Source organism: Balaenoptera ricei, chromosome 10, assembly GCF_028023285.1.
Source record: "Balaenoptera ricei isolate mBalRic1 chromosome 10, mBalRic1.hap2, whole genome shotgun sequence".
NCBI lineage: Eukaryota > Metazoa > Chordata > Mammalia > Artiodactyla > Balaenopteridae > Balaenoptera > Balaenoptera ricei.
Genome location: NC_082648.1, coordinates 45,083,989 through 45,102,715, shown reverse-complemented (window position 1 = coordinate 45,102,715; position 18,727 = coordinate 45,083,989). Strand labels below are relative to the sequence as shown.

The 18,727-nt window shown below is 40.9% G+C and overlaps 1 protein-coding gene and 1 pseudogene across 1 annotated transcript in view; both read right to left on the bottom strand.

The window, feature by feature from the left end:
• Positions 1–7,145: 7,145 nt before the first annotated feature.
• Positions 7,146–18,727, bottom strand: part of SP1 (Sp1 transcription factor) — a 42,197-nt gene continuing 30,615 nt past the window's right edge. Inside the window, exons 4-6 of the mRNA XM_059935992.1 lie at positions 13,250–13,418; positions 10,531–10,730; positions 7,146–9,257 (exon numbers count right to left, since the gene is read on the bottom strand). Of these exons, the coding sequence (XP_059791975.1) occupies positions 8,944–9,257; positions 10,531–10,730; positions 13,250–13,418 (683 nt within the window). The 3' untranslated portion in view covers positions 7,146–8,943. The remainder of the gene's footprint in view (positions 9,258–10,530; positions 10,731–13,249; positions 13,419–18,727) is intronic.
• On the bottom strand, positions 9,709–10,472 carry LOC132373234 (actin-related protein 2/3 complex subunit 3-like; annotated as a pseudogene).

Below are 18,727 nucleotides of genomic sequence, written 5' to 3'. Positions count from 1 at the left end.
GCAAAAATACAGGCAGCAAGAATAAAGGTATGAACATAAAGTGTGTATAGTGGTGTGTTGGGGGCGGGGGAGATTGAGCAGGAAAAAGGGGTATGAGATATGAAGCAGAAAATCGTGACTAGAGATAGACTGGGACCAGACTGGAAAGTGTAGACTCTTCCTGAAAGCAAAGGATTTTACGCAGGGGCCTGGTGGCAAAGTGGAAGATGGATGACTGAGGCTCAGGGAGACTAGAAGAAGGGAGATCAGTTACAAGACCTAAGCAGTAGCCAGAGTGAGTACTAGGACAATGGAAATAAAAAAAAAAGAGGGAGGGAATTCCCTGGAGGCCCAGTGGTTAGGACTCCACGCTTCCACTGCAGGGGGCCCCAGGTTCGATCCCTGGTCAAGAAACTAAGATCCTGCAAGCCGCTCGGCAAGACCAAAAAAAAAATCCACAACCCCCACCCCCCCAAAAATAGATAAATAAAAGAGGGAAAAAATTGAGATACACTGTATTTTTTTAAAATTTATTTATTTTTGGCTGCGTGGGGTCTTCGTTGCTGCGTGTGGGCTTTTCTCTAGTTGCAGCGAACGAGGGCTACTTTTTGTAGCAGTGCTCGGGCTTCTCACTGCGGTGGCTTCTCTTGTTGCAGAGTACGGGCTCTAGGCACGTGGGCTTCAGTAGTTGTGGCACGCGGGCTTCAGTAGTTGTGGCACGCGGGCTTCAGCAGTTGTGGTGCTCGGGCTTAGTTGCCCCGCGGCATGTGGGATCTTCCCAGACCAGGGCTCGAACCTGTGTCCCCTGCATTGGCAGGCGGATTCTTAACCACTGCGCCACCAGGGAAGTACCGAGATACACAGTACTGGTAATTGACAGGATTGGTAATCAAATGAATGTTGGTAGATGAAAGGCAGAATTAAAAGATGATTCTGAGGGGAATTCCCATTCCCTCGTGGTTCAGTGGTTAAGAATCCACCTCCCAATGCAAGGGACACAGGTTCCATCCCTGGTGGGGGGAACTAAGATCCCACATGCTGCGGGGCAACTAAGACTGGACGCTGCAACTACTCAGCACACAAGCTCTGGAACCCTTGCACCACAACTAGAAAGAAGCCCGCGAGTGCTGCAATGAAAGATCCCGTGTGCCGCAACTAAGACCCGATGCAGCCAAATAAATAAATATTTTAAAAAAGAGATGATTCTGAGGTTTCAAGCATAAGTGATCAAGGAGTAGTAATACTGTTAAGTGAGCTGAGGAACACAAAGGATTATTTTCCTTTCTTACATGTTGAGTTTGAGTTATCTGTGGGACATCCAGATTAAAATGTCCACTAAGGAGGCTGCCAGGATGAGAAAAAAGTGAGGCATTTTGATTTGGGAGTCATCAAAATGTATGTAATAGATAAAGAATGGATGCAACTTGTTTAGGGGTGAAGAGTAAGGAAAGGATCCAGGATGGGGAACAGCAGTATTTCAGGGACAGAGGAAGAAGTGGCTATGAAGGAGACTAAAACAAATAGAAAGGTTGAAGGAAAGCCAGAAGTGCCTCAGTTTCACACTCAGTGGGAAGAAAGCACTAAGGCACACACTGTTGCAAAGAGGTCTAAGAGGCTAAGGACTGAAAGACCACCCAAGCAGGCAACCAGGGCGCTGGTATTGATAAGAAAAAATTTGGTAAACGATAGGTGCTTAACAAAGTGGACTGAGAGGTGAATAAAAGAGAAAAATTAAATGTAAACTACTTTCACTAACTTTGGAAATGTTAAGAATCAGATCAGCAGCTTGAAGAGGAAGCACAGGTTTTTCAAAATGGGGGGTGGGGAGCAGGGAGGCAGATTTTAACATGTTTATAGGCTGATAAAAGGGGACCCAGGAGAGACTGAAGATAAAAGGAGAAAATACTATCAAAACAAAGAACAGAAAGAAGTTAAAGAAAACAAGGTTGGGAGCACAAGTGGCAGGGTTGGCCTTGCAAAGGAAAAATATTTCTCTCAGAAGAGAGAAGGGGGTAAACTGGCACTGGTGAGTACGTAGATGTTTGTTAGAGAGAAGAGAGGGAGGTCTGAGGAAATTGATGCTTCTGTTTCATGAAATAGGAAGCAAATCACCTGCTGAAAACTGGGGTCAGGATTGGGAAATTTGCAATTAATGGTATGTCTCACTCACCAGACTATGAAGTACTTGATAGCAGGACTTGTCTTATTTCATTTTTTATCCTCAACCTAGCACATAGTAAGGGCTCAATAAATGTTTACTGACTGAATAGCTGGCACAACTATTAAAGGCCCACTTAAGGCTCCAAAGCCAAAAAATAAACACTCCCCCCCAAAAAAAACCTCCAATAAAGTCAAATATTAAAATGTTATATTGCTAATGGCTACATAAGGAAATCAATTGGCTGGCTGAGTGATTGACAAAACTGACATAGGGAATCAAATGACCAAAAATAATCAAGAATGCTGGTAGCTATATATAAACAAGCAACCAAGGATTCTTAGATAGGTAGGAAGGGAAGTAAAGGTATAGGCTGATGGGAAATGGGAAAGGCTGTCAAAATAACTTCAATTTCAGTTTCAAGGGGCCATAATCCAGATTCGATCATTTTAGACACAGGTTGGTATTAACTGAACGTAAAATATGTTGGAGCTAGATCTTGGTTTCTAAATACCATTCTCCAATAAAAAGAACAAAGGCTCCTTGGAGAAATGGCTGATCTAGGGCTGGGGCAGGGAAAATACAACATGAGCCTGAAGCATCTTGTGTATCAGAAAGTAAGAAAGTGCTCAAAAAAATAAACGGATGTAGACATATCAAGGGGACACAGAAGTCAACTTGAAAGCACTCCCAATGTCCAAAGCTGGGACAATTCCATCAAAATAGTGTATAATTGGATTATAACAACGCACCTATAAAATATACGTGAGTACATGCTAGTTTAAATTAATGGAGAAGAAACAGTTTCCTCACAGAAGCTTAATTCCCACCAACCCCATTAAGAGTGGCCTAGACTTACTTCCAAATAGGGAAAGAGAAACAGTGGAGAAAGCAAGCAAACACTACCTTAACCAGGTGCTGAAGGTTTTATCATCAGTAATGTCATGTGGTTATCACATACTCCTTGATAGGATGTGATGAGAAGGGCATTTCACCTGTGTGGGTATTTTTTTTTTTTAAAAACCTGTAAGCTCAGTCTAATAATGAGAAAAAAATCAGACAAATTCAGACTGGGGGATATTCTACAGGACACGGCCAGTACTCCCAAAGACTGTCAAGGCCATGAAGAACAAGAAAAGACTAAGAAACTGTCACAGAGAAGACTAGGGAGACATATCAACTAAATGCAACATGGTATCCTGCAATAGACCCTGGAACAGAAAAAGGCCAACAATGGATGAAGCCCATAAAGCCTGGGATTTAGCTAAAGTAATGTACCAGTGTCAGTTTCTTAATTTTGACAATGTACCATGACAATGTTAACAATGGAGAAAACTAGGGAAGGGGCATATAGAAACCCTCTGTACCATCTTTGCAACTTTCCTTTGAATTTAAAAGTATTTCAAATAAAAAGCTGAATTAAAAAAAAGTTGGGCCTGCCCCTGTTCCTCTGGGTCCTCCACATTTCTATGTAGTCGTGGCACACTGATTTGGTCATGAAACTCTTTACCCAGGAGTTAAGTGTAGGACAACTGCACTGATTAACATGTATGTAACAACAGTGTAGCTGGAAACCTTTGTTGGGTTTAGTATATGAAGTTATAACCATATTCTCCCCATTCCCAACCCTCTCAACACACCAGAGACATGGCTTTTTATTAAAAAAACTTTTTTTAATTGGTTTACAAAGGAGCTACAGACTACATTGAACTAATCTTTGTACAAAAAGGCAAAAAAAAAAAAAAAAAAAAAAAGCCCCAAAACACCCAGAGACAAAAGGTAGGGGGAGAGACAAGAAAGGAAGATACAAAAGAGCAGGAAGAAACTAAGACAAGAGATTAGCATCATACATACACAAGATCAAGGGGAAAAAAGAGCAAGAAAGATGAGAGAGCATTTAAAAGTTATTTCCCCACACAGCCCCGGTGATAATCGGATTGGAACCAACAACAAACACAGCATGAGGTTATTAAGAGATTTAAAAAAGGCAACAGTGGTATGGAGACTGGTTATTGCCAGTGTTGAGAGAGAGAGAGAGAAATAAACTTGTTTTAGGCACCAGAGACTGGAGCACTGCCCCTCCCTCCCAGAGGAGGAGACTCCGGAAGAGGAAGCAGGCCCTGGAGCAGCTGCCATTGGTGTGTGTAGACGTGGTCTCCTCAGGTCAACCTCAGCATGTTTTCCCAAAATCTTTGTGCCCTAGACTCTAGGTGAAAGCTATGGGATGCCACTGGGAGAAAGGGGTGATCAGAAATATGAAGACTTGCCCTTGTGCACACTGTTCAAGAGCAGCTGCTGGGAAAGTGGGGGCCTGGGTAGAGAATTCCATTCCTCTGTGGAGAAGGCACAGTGTAATTCCTGAAGGTGAGAAAGAGGAAAACACACACCCCAGGAGAGGTATCAACAAGGTCCTCACCACAGGCAGCCTCAGCCCCTTATGTTATGCTTTTTTCCAGATACTGAAGGGAGCTGAGGGACAATCACCATGCCTCTTCTTGCTCAGCAGGGACATGGAAGGCTGGGCTTGTTTGATAATGAGGAAAGGAGAAAATGGGACAAAATACTCTTTTCCCTCAAATGAACATTGGGGAGGAAATCTTTTTGGGTTCGGGGAAGTCAAATTAGAGAAGAGCTAGGAGGGGAATAAAGCCAGGGACTCCCATTTTTTTCCCTTTCCCAGACTCCAATCTAAGGCAAGTGAGCTAAATCTGGAAGAGGGAGTAGGAATTTAAGCTTAAGGCTGCTTACTGTCCTTCTGGGGGCTGGTGTTTAGGGAAGGCAGACAAAGAAAAGAAACAGGTCAACCTCAAAGCTGGTCTGCTCATCCTCCTAGATGAGGTCTGTACCCCAGGAGTAGAGCCAAGAGAGGCACCAGAGAGCACACAGGCTCCTAAACAAAAGTAATAACCTACCCATACTTTATCAGCAGTTTTCAAAAGCAATGTTTTCCGGGACTGGAGAAGTGCCATATCCTCCTCCCTTTCCCCAAAGCTACTGCTGCCACCTTTCATCCTTGCACATAAGTTACTGGCTCTCTTCTAAGGGAGATGAAACTCTGAGATTTCACATTTCTCCTCCCAACTCCAAGAGGCTACTCAGCTTTGAATAGGGGAAAGGAGAGTTATGCAAAGGGCCCCTCACTTGAGGCAGCTAGACTATCCTCATTTCCTTGGTACCTGGATCAGAACTCCTTTGATCTGATCCCAAGGTCCAAAAGGCATCAGGGTACTTACAATTGAATGAAAACTTTAAGTAACTAGCACCAGGGCTCCCCCAAAGCACAAGAGGGGCCTGATTAATACCCTCAGAAGAACCCCTCAAAAGGTATATAAATTTATTGCGTCCTAGCAAAGATCTGCAGCTTCCAGTATTCACACAATGTGAAGATATTAACAATACAAAATATATTCTGAAGTCAAACATCTGCAGTTCATAGTGCTTTCTCAGATTTGTTAAAAAAATACAATGCTTAGTTTCCTATATAGGATATACAAAAGCAAAAAATATATATATGTATATAGTAGAAATAAAATCAATCAGCCATAGTAATTTACAGCCTTTGTCTCTAACCCTCCCCCAATCATAATCTTTACACCACACTTCAGTCTATACTTTCTGGGATCAAGAGTTCTATCTATTCTGAACTCTGAGAAATGTCTGTTAAATTGCATTCTGCATAGCACCCACAAACAGAGTGCCAGCTGGGAAGTCCCTGAAGGAAGATGGTGTGGGTTGTTACTGCTCTGGGTAAAAAGTCAGACAGTCAAATGATAAGCAGATAAATGTGACTGGGCAACCTGAACGGACAAGGGAATAATATTACCACTCCTCTGGGCACCCCCACCCCACAAGGTTTGGTCATTAAGAAGTTAAATAAAAAAGCAACTCTTGAAAAAAATTTAGAATCAATAGCCTGTCAGTTACATTAATTTCTTCTGGCAAAAAGTTCAGGGAAAGGGAGTTTCATCAATAAACTCCTGACTCAAGGAATGTGGGCTCCTAACTTCCTGTGGAAAAGACTGAGTGACTTACTGTTGCTGGGAGACAAAAGCAGAAGCTGCTTCAGTTTTAGGGCCAAACAAGATACTGGATCTGGAGCTTCCTTGGTAAGAAGAAAATAGGGCAAGTGGAAAGAACTGGATATAAATTCACTCATGCTAATGAATGGAGTTGAGGGTAAACCAGCATTCCATTCCAGAGAAAAACATCATCAAATAACCTTCTAAAAGCTTGTAGGCTTCAGCATCATTAAGCTAGTTTATATCTAATAACTTCATACTGGGGAAGATTCCATTCCTTGAAATCTCTAGCGAATACTCACACTTCAGTGAGTTATCCTGCCCCTTTCCTCCAGAAGATGCCTATGAACATGATTACAGACATAAAATAACAGGTTCTGAGTTCTGCCTTTCAGAGGGGACAAAGGGTGCGATAAGTGGCTGGGCATGGATAACTTTTACTTCAGTATTAATAGAATTTGATCTGGGGAGAAGTTCCTTGCAATACTTCCTGTGTTAAAACAGTATTAAGTCTGCAGAGAAAGGACGAAATGGAGTAAACTTTTGTTTAGATTAAGTTATTGTATTTCAGGTTAAACAACAACACAAACTTACCCAAACCCTAATTTGGATAGATTTTATATAAAATATATAGTAGAATTATAGCATCATCTATTTGTAGTCAAGGTAAATAGATTCATGAAAGGAACTAGGACTCTGCTATAGATCTGGATGTTGGTTTCACTTTCAAACACAAAAATAGTTTCTTCTTTTAAAAGTGCAGTAGAATATCCCCCATTCATAATTGTAACTAATTTAGCAAAAGCAAAGAAATGACCTCAGGAACATACCCAGGTTTTAAGATAGATTTCTAGGTAATGGGCCTGAAAGGCATTTGATCTGAATTTGATTTATTTTCCAACAATTTCAAATATTAATTTCTCATCTGCGTGTAGATATATACAGGCACAAACACACATTCACACACAGTCATACACAAACACTTCACCTTCTATCAGATTAGGGTAATTTTTTATTGCAGGTCTCTTATAGTATTGGCTAACAGAAAACCTATCCCCAACCTAACAGATTACACACATACACACAGCCATTTCCACACTTCCTCACAGTGAAAAGCTCTCTGACAAGATACCAGAAGGTCGAGAGAGACAATGTTTTAATGGCTGGGCCTTGAGGACAACTCTGGTTGCATTTAAATCTCAGTGCCAAATGCACTAAGAGTTCCCTGCCGCTATAATTTTTGGATCAGTCTCTTCAGCAATCAGGCCACGGAGAAAGCAGGATGGTTTTTCCTGATCTCTCCTATAAACCACAGTGGTAAGACAAGATTTCTTTTTGTTCTGGGCTATCATTCCCGTGATCGTGTGTGCTTCCTTTCCCCTTAGGAACCACCCAAGGAAGAGTTAAGGGAAAAGATCAAAGAACCACTGCCTTGCCACTGGTCCATGCTCTGGAGTTTTGCAGAATGGAAACCCAGAACAGGTTCATTGGCTGATGCTCCTTAATAACATAATGGGAAAGAAACTACTGGGGATGTTCAAAAGAGGAAGTGTATTTCCTTTCAGAACGTGAACTCAGAAGCCCACACATCAAAGCTGAGAGCTACCTTGGAAGACAGTTGTACAAAGGTCCAAATAATCCACTAACTCCTGAACTGGACTACTTGAGTCACTTCCGCTTCTGAGCACATCATTTTCCTATTGAAAGCCCCTACCTATTATTTGACCATCTTTTCACAGTTTATATAAACTGATCCCAGATTATAAACTTCAAAGGGTCTCTTGTACAATTCCATAGAAGGACTTCTGATTCTTGATGCTTAGAGCAGCTAATGAAGAGAGAGGTGCCTTTGACTCTCCAGCGCCAAGAGGGTGCCTGCGTCAGTAGTATTTTGAACACTCTCTTCACAGCTACCTCAAGCATTCGCCTGAGCTTCAAGGCTTCTCTATTCTGCTGCTGGGACTAAGGACTTTAAAAGAATGACAGAAGTGCCTCATCCAGGGACCACTACCAAAAACAAATCATGAAGTGATCAGGTGAGAGAAGGGGAGACAGAAATGGTTGAGTCAAGGAAGGAGTGCAAGAAGCTGATCCCAAATTAAAAGACAAAATTAAGAAAGGAAAACATTATGTATGTATATATAAACTAAAAGCAGAGCATATAAATGCTTAATCTGGTGGGAAGCCAAGACAACATCTATAGAAAATCTTGATGTGTCACAACAAGGCTCAGCCATAAGGAAATAAGGCAATATAAAAAAAAATGACCAAGTTATTTTGGTCACAGAATGGTCTCCTTCCTCCTCCCAGCCAACCCCTGCAAATGCATCTCTATATATCTTTTATATATATATATATATATATATATATAATATAGAATCTGTTTTTTGTTAAAAAGTATTTCAATGATCATATATATTTATCAAGGCATGATGGCTTTAGGAAAGGGGGGGGATCCATCATGGGGGAGCTGAGAAGGGAAATGCAGGAAGTGGAGGCTGGGGTAAGAAGTGTTAAGAAACTGTTTGGGGTCAAACAAATGCTCATCAAAGGGTGGCACCAACAGAATTTTCACTAATGTTTCGCACTTCAAGGAGGTACTGATGATACAGGTGGATGCCAGGACCCCATCTCTTCTCTTGTATCCCTCCCCCAATTCTTCCCACCACCATGCATTTTTAATGCCTCATGGCTCTCTCTCTCCCACATGTCTCTTGGACCCATGCTACCTTGCATCCCAGGGTTGATGGGTATGGCCCATATGTCTCTGGCCCCGGGTGCCTGATCTCAGAAGCCATTGCCACTGATATTAATGGACTGCAGATCTGCCACCTGCATGACGTTGATGCCACTGTTGGCAAGACGGGCAATACCCTCTGGACAGATGGCCTCCATGGCTACCATGTTGGTGGTAATGAGGGCCGAAGGGGTGGCAGTGCCGCTGCCTTCTGAACCTGCCCCACTGTCCAGGGGCAAAGTGCCCACACTTAGGGCTACACCTGGGCCTCCCTTCTTATTCTGGTGGGTCTTAATATGTTTTGACAGGTGGTCACTCCTCATGAAGCGCTTGGGACACTCAGGGCAGGCAAATTTCTTCTCACCTAGGTAAAGGAAGAGAAAGAAGATGAGAAACTCACATCTCAGGAAGTAGTGGTACCTTGTCCAATTCACTGCTTTCAAACTATATAAGGCAGAATAAAGCTAGTCCTAGAAGGTGATTACAAACAAGAAAAACCTGGTGACTGTCTTTTGCCTTTTGGGGGAACAAAAAGTAAGTAAAGGCTGGGGAGTACTCAGAAAGGAAGGAGTATAGCAGAAAAGTAAGGCAGGACCTTCAAAATCCCACTCAAAAGCTAGCTCCTTCCTTCTTAAGGGTTTTCCAGATTAACTCCAATTCCATTTATGATCCATACATGCAGTTTCAAATATAAGTTGCTCAGAAATTTTAGTTATTCCATAGGTATATTTTGTGTATTTTTCTTTTTTTGACTTGAAATGTTAGAAATTTCTTTATTATTACTCAATAAGCACCAGCTTAATACTGCGGAAATTTCAAATCACTCCCCAAACCCAAATTCTTGATAAAGAGCTCTTTTAGTAAAGACACGCTCTCTTCTCTCCTCTGTATAAAACTTTACAAAATAAAGGCAAAGAACTGTGTACATCTTGCTGTAAATGCTGCCCATAGCTGTGGAGGCAGTGTCTGCCCAAGGCTCCCTTTACGGTCCAGGTCCTGAAAGACTCTTGTTCATGAACTGTCTCTTCGCAAAGCGAGTCCACCACTTGCAGGGTTTATCATCCTGAGGGTCAAAAACTTTCTCACAAAGTCTCAGTCCAGTCTCTTGCCTCAGCTGTTGTAAGTAGGCCCTCATCACTTCATCTTCCTGTTTGTTTGCAGGTTTGGCGTAAATTGCATTAAGTGGAAAACCAGGCTCTCCAGGAATGGGAAAATTAGTGATTCCCAGTGTATACATTTCTTTCTCGCCTTGGCTTTTACAATTGCAATTTTCTGAGTTTCTTTAGACACTCAGAAATGTAGAGAGTTATATATATCAAGATCCTATCAGCTTCATTCTTAATTTCATAGTTTTTGAAGAAGACATTGGCCTTGAAGTAATAGATAGCTTCATCCACAATATCTGTATCTTTTGTCTCTCTAGGAGTGGGTCCTTTGAACTGACTTCTGATAGGCAACAGTGCCATGTTTCCAATGAGTGTGGTGTCAGGGTCCATGAGGGAAGAGTGGTAAGCCGGCATCTTGAAGGCACCCAGGTTTCAACCCCAATGAGGAGGATCGGGTTAGAGCACGGCGCTATTTTGTGTCTTTTTATTCTGGTCTATTACTACCTCTCCCTTCCCCAAGTTCCTGCTCACCTGTGTGTGTGCGTTTGTGCCTCTGTAACTCATCCGAACGTGTGAAGCGCTTCCCACAGTATGACCAGGTACACATGAATGGCCTCTCGCCTGTATGCCAGCGCAAGTGTGCCCGTAGGTGTGAGGTCTTGCCATATACTTTGCCACAGCCTTGCATGTGGCAAATGTGCTGTTTCTTCTTGCCAGGATCCCCAGAGCCCCTGGAAGAGAGAACACAACTATTCATCATTCATCCTAGAGACAAAAATTAAAGAATCACAAAGTATCCATCATAATTACTGGATCCACTCAAAACTAATCCAAAATTTTATTTAAAAAAAAAAAAGCCCTCTCTTTAGTATCAAAAGATAAACCTTTAGTTGATTCGGATGTTTGACGTTTGAAGAGATAATCATTCTCAAGGTGACTTGTGAAATGTGAGAGGCATTTTCTTATATTTTTTGGAAGTTAAGTCTCAATACAAGCATTTTCCATGAGAACTACAGTGAATATGGTGACATGGTGATATTTTTGGCTGGGAACTTACTTAATGAACAAAAGCGTCTCTCCATTTAAGCACCTGGTGGAGAACTTTAAAGAAAACATAATATTTTACAACTATAGAACTTTTCTCCTAGAATAAAGGTCAAGAGCCAAACACTAAAGATTAAAAGCTGAAAAGAGGGCTTCCCTGGTGGCACACTGGTTAAGAATCCACCTGCCAATGCAGGGGACACGGGTTCGAGCCCTGGTCCAGGAAGATCCCACATGCCGCAGAGGAACTAAACCCGTGTGCCACAACTACTGAGCCTGCGCTCTACAGCCCACAAGCCACAACTACTGAAGCCCATGTACTGAGAGCCCGTGCTCCGCAACAAGAGAATCCACTGCTATGAGAAGCCCACGCACCACAATGAAGAGTAGCCCCTGCTCACCGCAACTAGGGAAAGCCTGCGCAGCAACCAAGACCCAAGGCAGCCAAAAATAATTTAAAAAAAAAAACAAAAACTGAAAAGACAGAGCAATATCAGAGACTTCAGTGGAAAAGGACGATGGGATGGATAAAAGTTAAAAGAGAGGAAATAAGGATCCTAACTAATTCAAGGTATGTGAAAAAAAATATTCCTTATATGGAGCAAATCCTAAGCTCCTCTCAGGAAATCAGTTCTGAAATGTTTTTGCCAAACCAATTTGTACCATGTGTGAACCATTAGTGGGCACTGGGGAGATTTCCAAGAGGGATTTTTCTTGGGTTTTAACAGCACATATTAGTGGGGCAGGGGGAGGGGGGAACCAACCATAACAGAAATGAAATCATACTGAGGTAGAAATCACAGAATTTCCTTCAAAAACTTAAATCCACTTTAAGCTTTGTGAGAGGGAAACTCTATTGTACTCAAGTGTTTCTGATTCAGGTTTTTCCTGTAATATAGGGTAACCTACAAAGAATTCAAATTATTTTTTGTTTTGGTACATTTATTTTTATGTTTATTTTTAATGGAACAAAACTTTAACAGATTTTTTTCAAAGGCATTTAAAAAACTATGTGACTTCTGGGCTTCCCTGATAGTGCAGTGGTTAAGAATCCACCTGCCATTGCAGGTTCGAGCCCTGGTCCGGGAAGATCACACATGCCATGGAGCAACTAAGCCCACGCGCCACAACTACTGAAGCCGGCGTGCCTAGAGCCCGTGCTCTGCCACAAGAGAAGCCACTGCAATGAGAAGCCTGCGCACCACAACGAAGAGTAGCCCCCACTCGCCGCAACTAGAGAAAGCCCACGCACAGCAATGAAGACCCAACGCAGCCAAAAATAAAATAAATTTATTAAAAAAAAAAGACCCAATGCAGCCAATAAATAAATAAATTTATAAAAAACTATGTGACTTTCTATTCTCTTTCAAAATCAGTGACTTGAAAAAAAGAAAGTAACTTGGAACTCTCCAGAGATAATACTGAATAGCCAGTACACTAATGAGAAAATTCGTCAGAATTCTGTTCTGTAGGACATATTAGATTCCTTGATGGAAGAATTTGCTACCCAGAATAAGTATTTTTATCTATTTTGAGAGAAAAAAAGATTATGGAAAACTCATGATTTTTACACAGCCACTGTAAAAAATCATTACAGTAGGTATGTTTCTTTTTCTTTGCCAGGCTGTTTTATAAGCTATCTTGTTAGGGGACTTCCCTGGTGGCACAGTGGTTAAGAATCCACCTGCGAATGCAAGGGACATGGGTTCGAGCCCTGGTCCGGGAAGATCCCACATGCAGCAGAGCAACTAAGCCCGTGCGTCACAACTACTGAGCCTGTGCTCTAGAGCCCGCGAGCCACAACTACTGAAGCCCGTGCACCTAGAGCCCATGCTCCTCAACAAGAGAAGCCACCGCAATGAGAAGCCTGTGCACCACAACAAAGAGTAAACCCCACTCGCCGCAACTAGAGAAAGCCCGCGTGCAGCAACGAAGACCCAACACAGCCAAAAATAAATAAATAAAATAAATAAATTTATTAAAAAAAAAAAAAAAAAGAGTTGAAAAGGATCAGAGCTGGAACCAAGACCTCATATACTGGAACCAAGACCCCATATATAATCTAATCAAAAGCACTGTACTATCTCTGATCCCTTTGCAACACTGCCAACACTTAAAAATTAAAAAAAATAACCCTTTCTTTTTACCTCCAAGTCTATTAATTTTTCTTCTTTATACTCTTAAGAGATTGGCTGAGTCAACTTACCTTCCTTCACTATCTTTACAGTAGGGGCAGGTGCATGCTTCCCGCCGGGTCCTCCGACCAGCTTGGGGTTGGGGATCTGGGCTGTTCTCTCCTTCCTCTCCGCCTGTTGGGTCATCATGTATTCCATCACCACCAGCCCCATGGAGGCCAAGCTGAGCTCCATGATCACCTGAAATTAAGAGAGTAAAAGGGTCAAGGTGGGAAGAAGGGGAGGTCATCACAGCTGCAGGCATATCAGTGACACTTCACTTTTACAGCACCATTTCTTCAAAACTTTGAAGTCACATTCACTGATACTGCCCATACTTGAAATCTCAAGAATCAGAGTTGAAAAGACAAAGAGCCAATAAGTCTACGAAAACATGCTCATTCTCACTCAATTTTTAAAACGCAACTCTATTTATAATAGACTTGTAATTTTTCACCTACTAATTTACAAAAAGTTAAAACTCTAATAATGCACAGAATTGGCAAGGATACAGGGAAACAGGCATTTTTATATACAGGTGGTGATAAATCAGTACAAACTTTTTTTTTTTTTTTTTGGCTGTGCCGTGCAGCTTGCAGGATATTAGTTCCCCAACCAGGGATTGAACTTTCGCCCTCAGCAGTGAAAGTGCGGAGTCCTAACCACTGGACCACCAGGGAATTTCCAGTACAACCTTTTTGAAGGCCAATTTGGCAATATTAAAAATTTAAGTGCACTTCTTCAAAGAAGTTTCACTTTGAATCAGCAATGTCCTATGGATATATTCATGAGTACATAAAGATATCTGACAGTAATGTTTTCTGTAGCTTTATAATAACAAAAAACTGGAAAAAATCAAAATGTACACCACTGAGGAACTAGTTAAGTAAATTACGATAAACTTATGCAATGGACTACTATACATGCATTAAAAAGAATGAGATAAAGTTATGTACTGTTATAGAAAGATGTACAACAAATCTTATTCATTCCCAGAACTAAAGTGCTATGGAACCAACCAAATGGAAGTGACTAAAAATAAGACTTTAAGGGATTCCAAACTAGAAAACATACAAAACTGGAAAGAGGAAACTTCCTAAAATGAGCAAAAAATTGTGCTGAATATTCAGTGGGAAATAGTACATGTACATTATAAATTTTAACACAAAGAGAAAAGGAAAGAGCTGAGGTCAAAGTTAATTCTTTTTTTTTTTTTCTTTTGGCCATGCTGCACAGCATGACAGAATCTTAGTTCCCCAACCAGGGATTGAACCCACGCCCCTTGCAGTGGAAGCACAGAGTCTTAACCACTGAACTGCCACGGAAGGTCCTCGAAGTTAATTCTGTGTAGCTAGATATACACCCCAGGAAAGTTTTGGTTTGGGATTGGATGCTTTTCAGAATGCTACAAAAGGAAGAAAATATCGTACATACAATCTATTATGTTACTTGATGTCATTTCCTTTTAAAGATAAATTTGTGTACTTCCCTGGTGGCACAGTGGTTAAGAATCCACCTGCCGGGCTTCCCTGGTGGCGCAGTGGTTGAGAATCTGCCTACCAATGCAGGGGACACGGGTTCGAGCCCTGGTCTGGGAAGATCCCACATGCCGCGGAGCTACTAGGCCCGTGAGCCACAACTACTGAGCCTGCGCGTCTGGAGCCTGTGCTCCGCAACAAGAGAGGCCGCGATAGTGAGAGGCCCGTGCACCGCGATGAAGAGTGGCCCCCACTTGCCGCAACTAGAGAAAGCCCTCGCACAGAAACGAAGACCCAACACAGCCATAAATAAATAAATAAAATTTAAAAAAAAAAAGAATCCACCTGCCAATGCAGGGGACACGGGTTCAATCCCTGGTCTGGAAAGATCCCACATGCTGTGGAGCAACTAAGCCCGTGCACCACAGTTACTGAGCCTGCCCTCTAGAGTCCGCGAGCCACAACTACTGAGCCCACGTGCCACAACTACTGAAGCCTGTGTGCCTAGAGCCTGTGCTCTGCAACAAGAGAAGCCACCACAATGGGAAACCCATGCACTGCAATGAAGAGCAGCCCCTGCATGCCGCAACTAGAGAAAGCCCACGTGTAGCAACGGTCCCAACGCAGCCAAAAATAACTAAAATTATTTTTTTAAAAATAAATAAAAAATAAAGATAAATCTGTCTGAATCACTATAATTTCTGTCCTGGTTAAATTAAAATAGATAAATGCTACAAAGCTCCAGGCCAGTGTTTCTCAAACTTTTTAAACTTGCAACCCACAGTTAAAAAATATATATACGACACTGTGACCTAGTATATAAACATGTAACTGAAAGCAGTTTCACAAAAAATGCTTACCCTTATGATAAGCAGGGTATTCTGAAATTTTCTAGACTCTATTTAAATTTTGTTTCCTTAATGCTGGTCATGACCCAGTATATTGATTTTATGAGTTACTAATGGGTCACACTTGACATTTTCAAACACTGCTCTAGGCCAATAGACAGAAGCAATGTTTTAAAGGAATAGATAACATTCTTTTCAAGCTTTCAAATCTACTATCAATAAGCATTCACCTATGAAAGCACCTTGTAAATAAGTTAATGACTCTATCCATATTTAAGATTCCAATAAATGGAGAGTGTTGAAATGGCCAGCTTTGTTTTATCTATTTTATAAAGAAGGAAACTAAATAAATGGGGTACGTCAGACTTAACATCTAGAAACCTAGGCTCTTGACTTTACTTCTGTACCTAATTTCAACTCTTTTCAGCTCATCAATGTAATTTTGAGTCACAATACCTAATAAGCAGCTCTCTTTGTACTTTCTTTCTCACTCTACCACTTCTAAGCACCAGCTTATTGCATTAAAATAAATTTAATTTGAATATTTTGAGATTTTCATGATACTGGCAGAACTAAAACTGGGGAGTACTGGAGTACAGGTTAAGAACAAGTTTTTTTTTTTTTTTTTTTTTTTTTTTTAAAGCTTACCAGGTTCAGATTATTGCTAATCATTCCTAGCAGTTCTTACTTTATTTATTTATTTATTTATTTATGGCTGTGTTGGGTCTTCGTTTCTGTGCGAGGGCTTTCTCTAGTTGTGGCAAGCGGGGGCCACTCTTCATCGCGGTGCGCGGGCCTCTCACTATCGTGGCCTCTCTTGTTGCGGAGCACAGGCTCCAGATGCGCAGGCTCAGCAATTGTGGCTCACGGGCCTAGTCGCTCTGCGGCATGTGGGACCTTCCCAGACCAGGGCTCAAACCCGTGTCCCCTGCGCTGGCAGGCAGATTCTCAACCACTGCGCCACCAGGGAAGCCCAAGAACAAGTTTTGAAGTAAGACAGACCCTAGATAAGAGTCCCTATACTATGATTTGATTAGCTTTTCTGGCAGTGATCAAGTAACTTCTCTAGTTATTAATTTCTCCATCAGTAAAACTGGGATGAAATATTAACAATCTCATAAAGTTATTGTGAAAAACAACTGAAATAATACATGTAAGGCGCTTAGCACACTATCTGTCACATAGCAAACATTCAATACATTGTAGCTATTACTATTAGGAAAATATCTTGTGGAAAAAACATAGTGAGAAATCATGGAATAAGATACACCAGTATTTCATTTAATCATTCCACCTTAAAATTGTATGTGTTACTGAGTGGAAACTCCCCCTAGTGGGGATGGAGAATTTATCCTTAAAATAAGCCAAATAGCTCAGCAGACAAGACAGGATGCTAGTTAGTACTGCCAGTGGTTACCTACTAAAAATTACCTTCAGAAGAGAAATTTATAAAACTGTAGATCCAGCTATCTATAATAGGTCTTTAGAAATAAGACAAAACTGTGGTGCATATCAGCAGATCATCTTCTTTGATCTATTTTCCAAGCTAACCTAACTCCATTAAAATTTGAGAAGCAATCCATTAATCCCCAAAGTTCTCCCTTGTCCCAATCAACTGGAAAGAGGCAAATCTTTCTCCACTTTATTGAAATATAAGAGTAATATTCAAGATAGGCATAATACACTAAATAGGGACACAAAAAAATACTTAGATATCAGGACTACTAAAACTAAATCTCTAACCCTCTTTTCAAATTCTTATGAAATGGACAGTCAAAAATTAACATCCTCCTGGACCCCCACAATGATTTCAAATTTTTTTAAAATAAGAAAACTGAGAATGGGCTTAGATAAAATGAACAATTTTGAATTTCATTTAACAAAAAGGGATAAAATGTCAACAAAGCATCAACATCAGACCAAAATCTGTTTCCTGCCTCTTTTAATAACAGTTTTAGTAAAAGAACAGTTTTATCTTAAAATGTGGCACTGGTTAAGCAATGAAATAAATTAAAGATTTTCCTTTCCATGATTAAAATAACTGGTAAACCAAAGGCACAGTTTAATGACAGTCTTGCCCAACCCAGTGGTTGCCTCTAGCATCAGTTTCTGAAATAGCTATGGCAGTTACACACTTTTTTAGTTTCCTCAAAGTGAAGAAGTGTGCTGAAGTCATGAACTTTCAAGACCACCACATGGTAAGTCAAACACCCTATTCTTCTCTGAGAAAAAACTTGGGTAATACTAAAATAAGATGAAATAAGAACCTCCTCAATAATTTTCAGAAGGGTGGTTCCCATACACTTCCCTATTTATCTGCTTTCTGAAACGATTTTGGGAACACTGTGTTCTTTAACTTTAATTCAGTAAGTATTAATACAGTAAGACTAAAACTTTAAAACTATACCTATATTAAACACACACTGGGTTTTCTGAATATGTTTCAGTTTACACAACAGATTTAATTCAAAGAAGCATATCTCAGACCACAAAGTGTTTGTGTCTTTTCAGCCATGTTGAAACAGAATATTGGTAACACCACTTATGCCTGAGGAACAGGGTATCCAGAATATGGCCCCAAATCAAGAAATAAAAACGTCTCTAAGGACTTCCCTGGTGGTCCAGTGGGTAAGACTCTGTGCTCCAATGCTGGGGGCCCGGGTTCGATCCCTGGTCGGGGAACTAGATCCCGCATTCCACAACTAAGAGCCCACATGCTGCAACTAAGACCCCGCATGTTGCAACTAAGACCCGGTGCTGCATTAAAAAAAAAAAAAAAAAAAAAAGTCTCTAGTAACAGAAATAGATGATTCACAATACACAGGGATCCAGGGATTGAACCCAAGCCCTCAGCAGTGAAATTCCTAACCCCTGGACTGTCAGGGAATTCCCCTTTATATTTCTAAATAATAATAATTTTATTAATCTAGTTTCCCAGTCCAAACAAAGTATATTAGAGGTAGCAAATTAGAGAAAAAGGAATAGAAGAATCATACCTTTAATGGCACAAAAACTGACAACTGGGAGTGATATATATAAATGACCCACAAATCCATCCCTATATTGACTATTTGGTTACTCTTGAAGTACAGTCTAATGTAGAAGAGATAGGATAAATGCTTGATTCTGTCAATTAGTAGTTTTTAAAATAATGAGTTGGTTTCCTAGACTCCTTAAAAAGTGA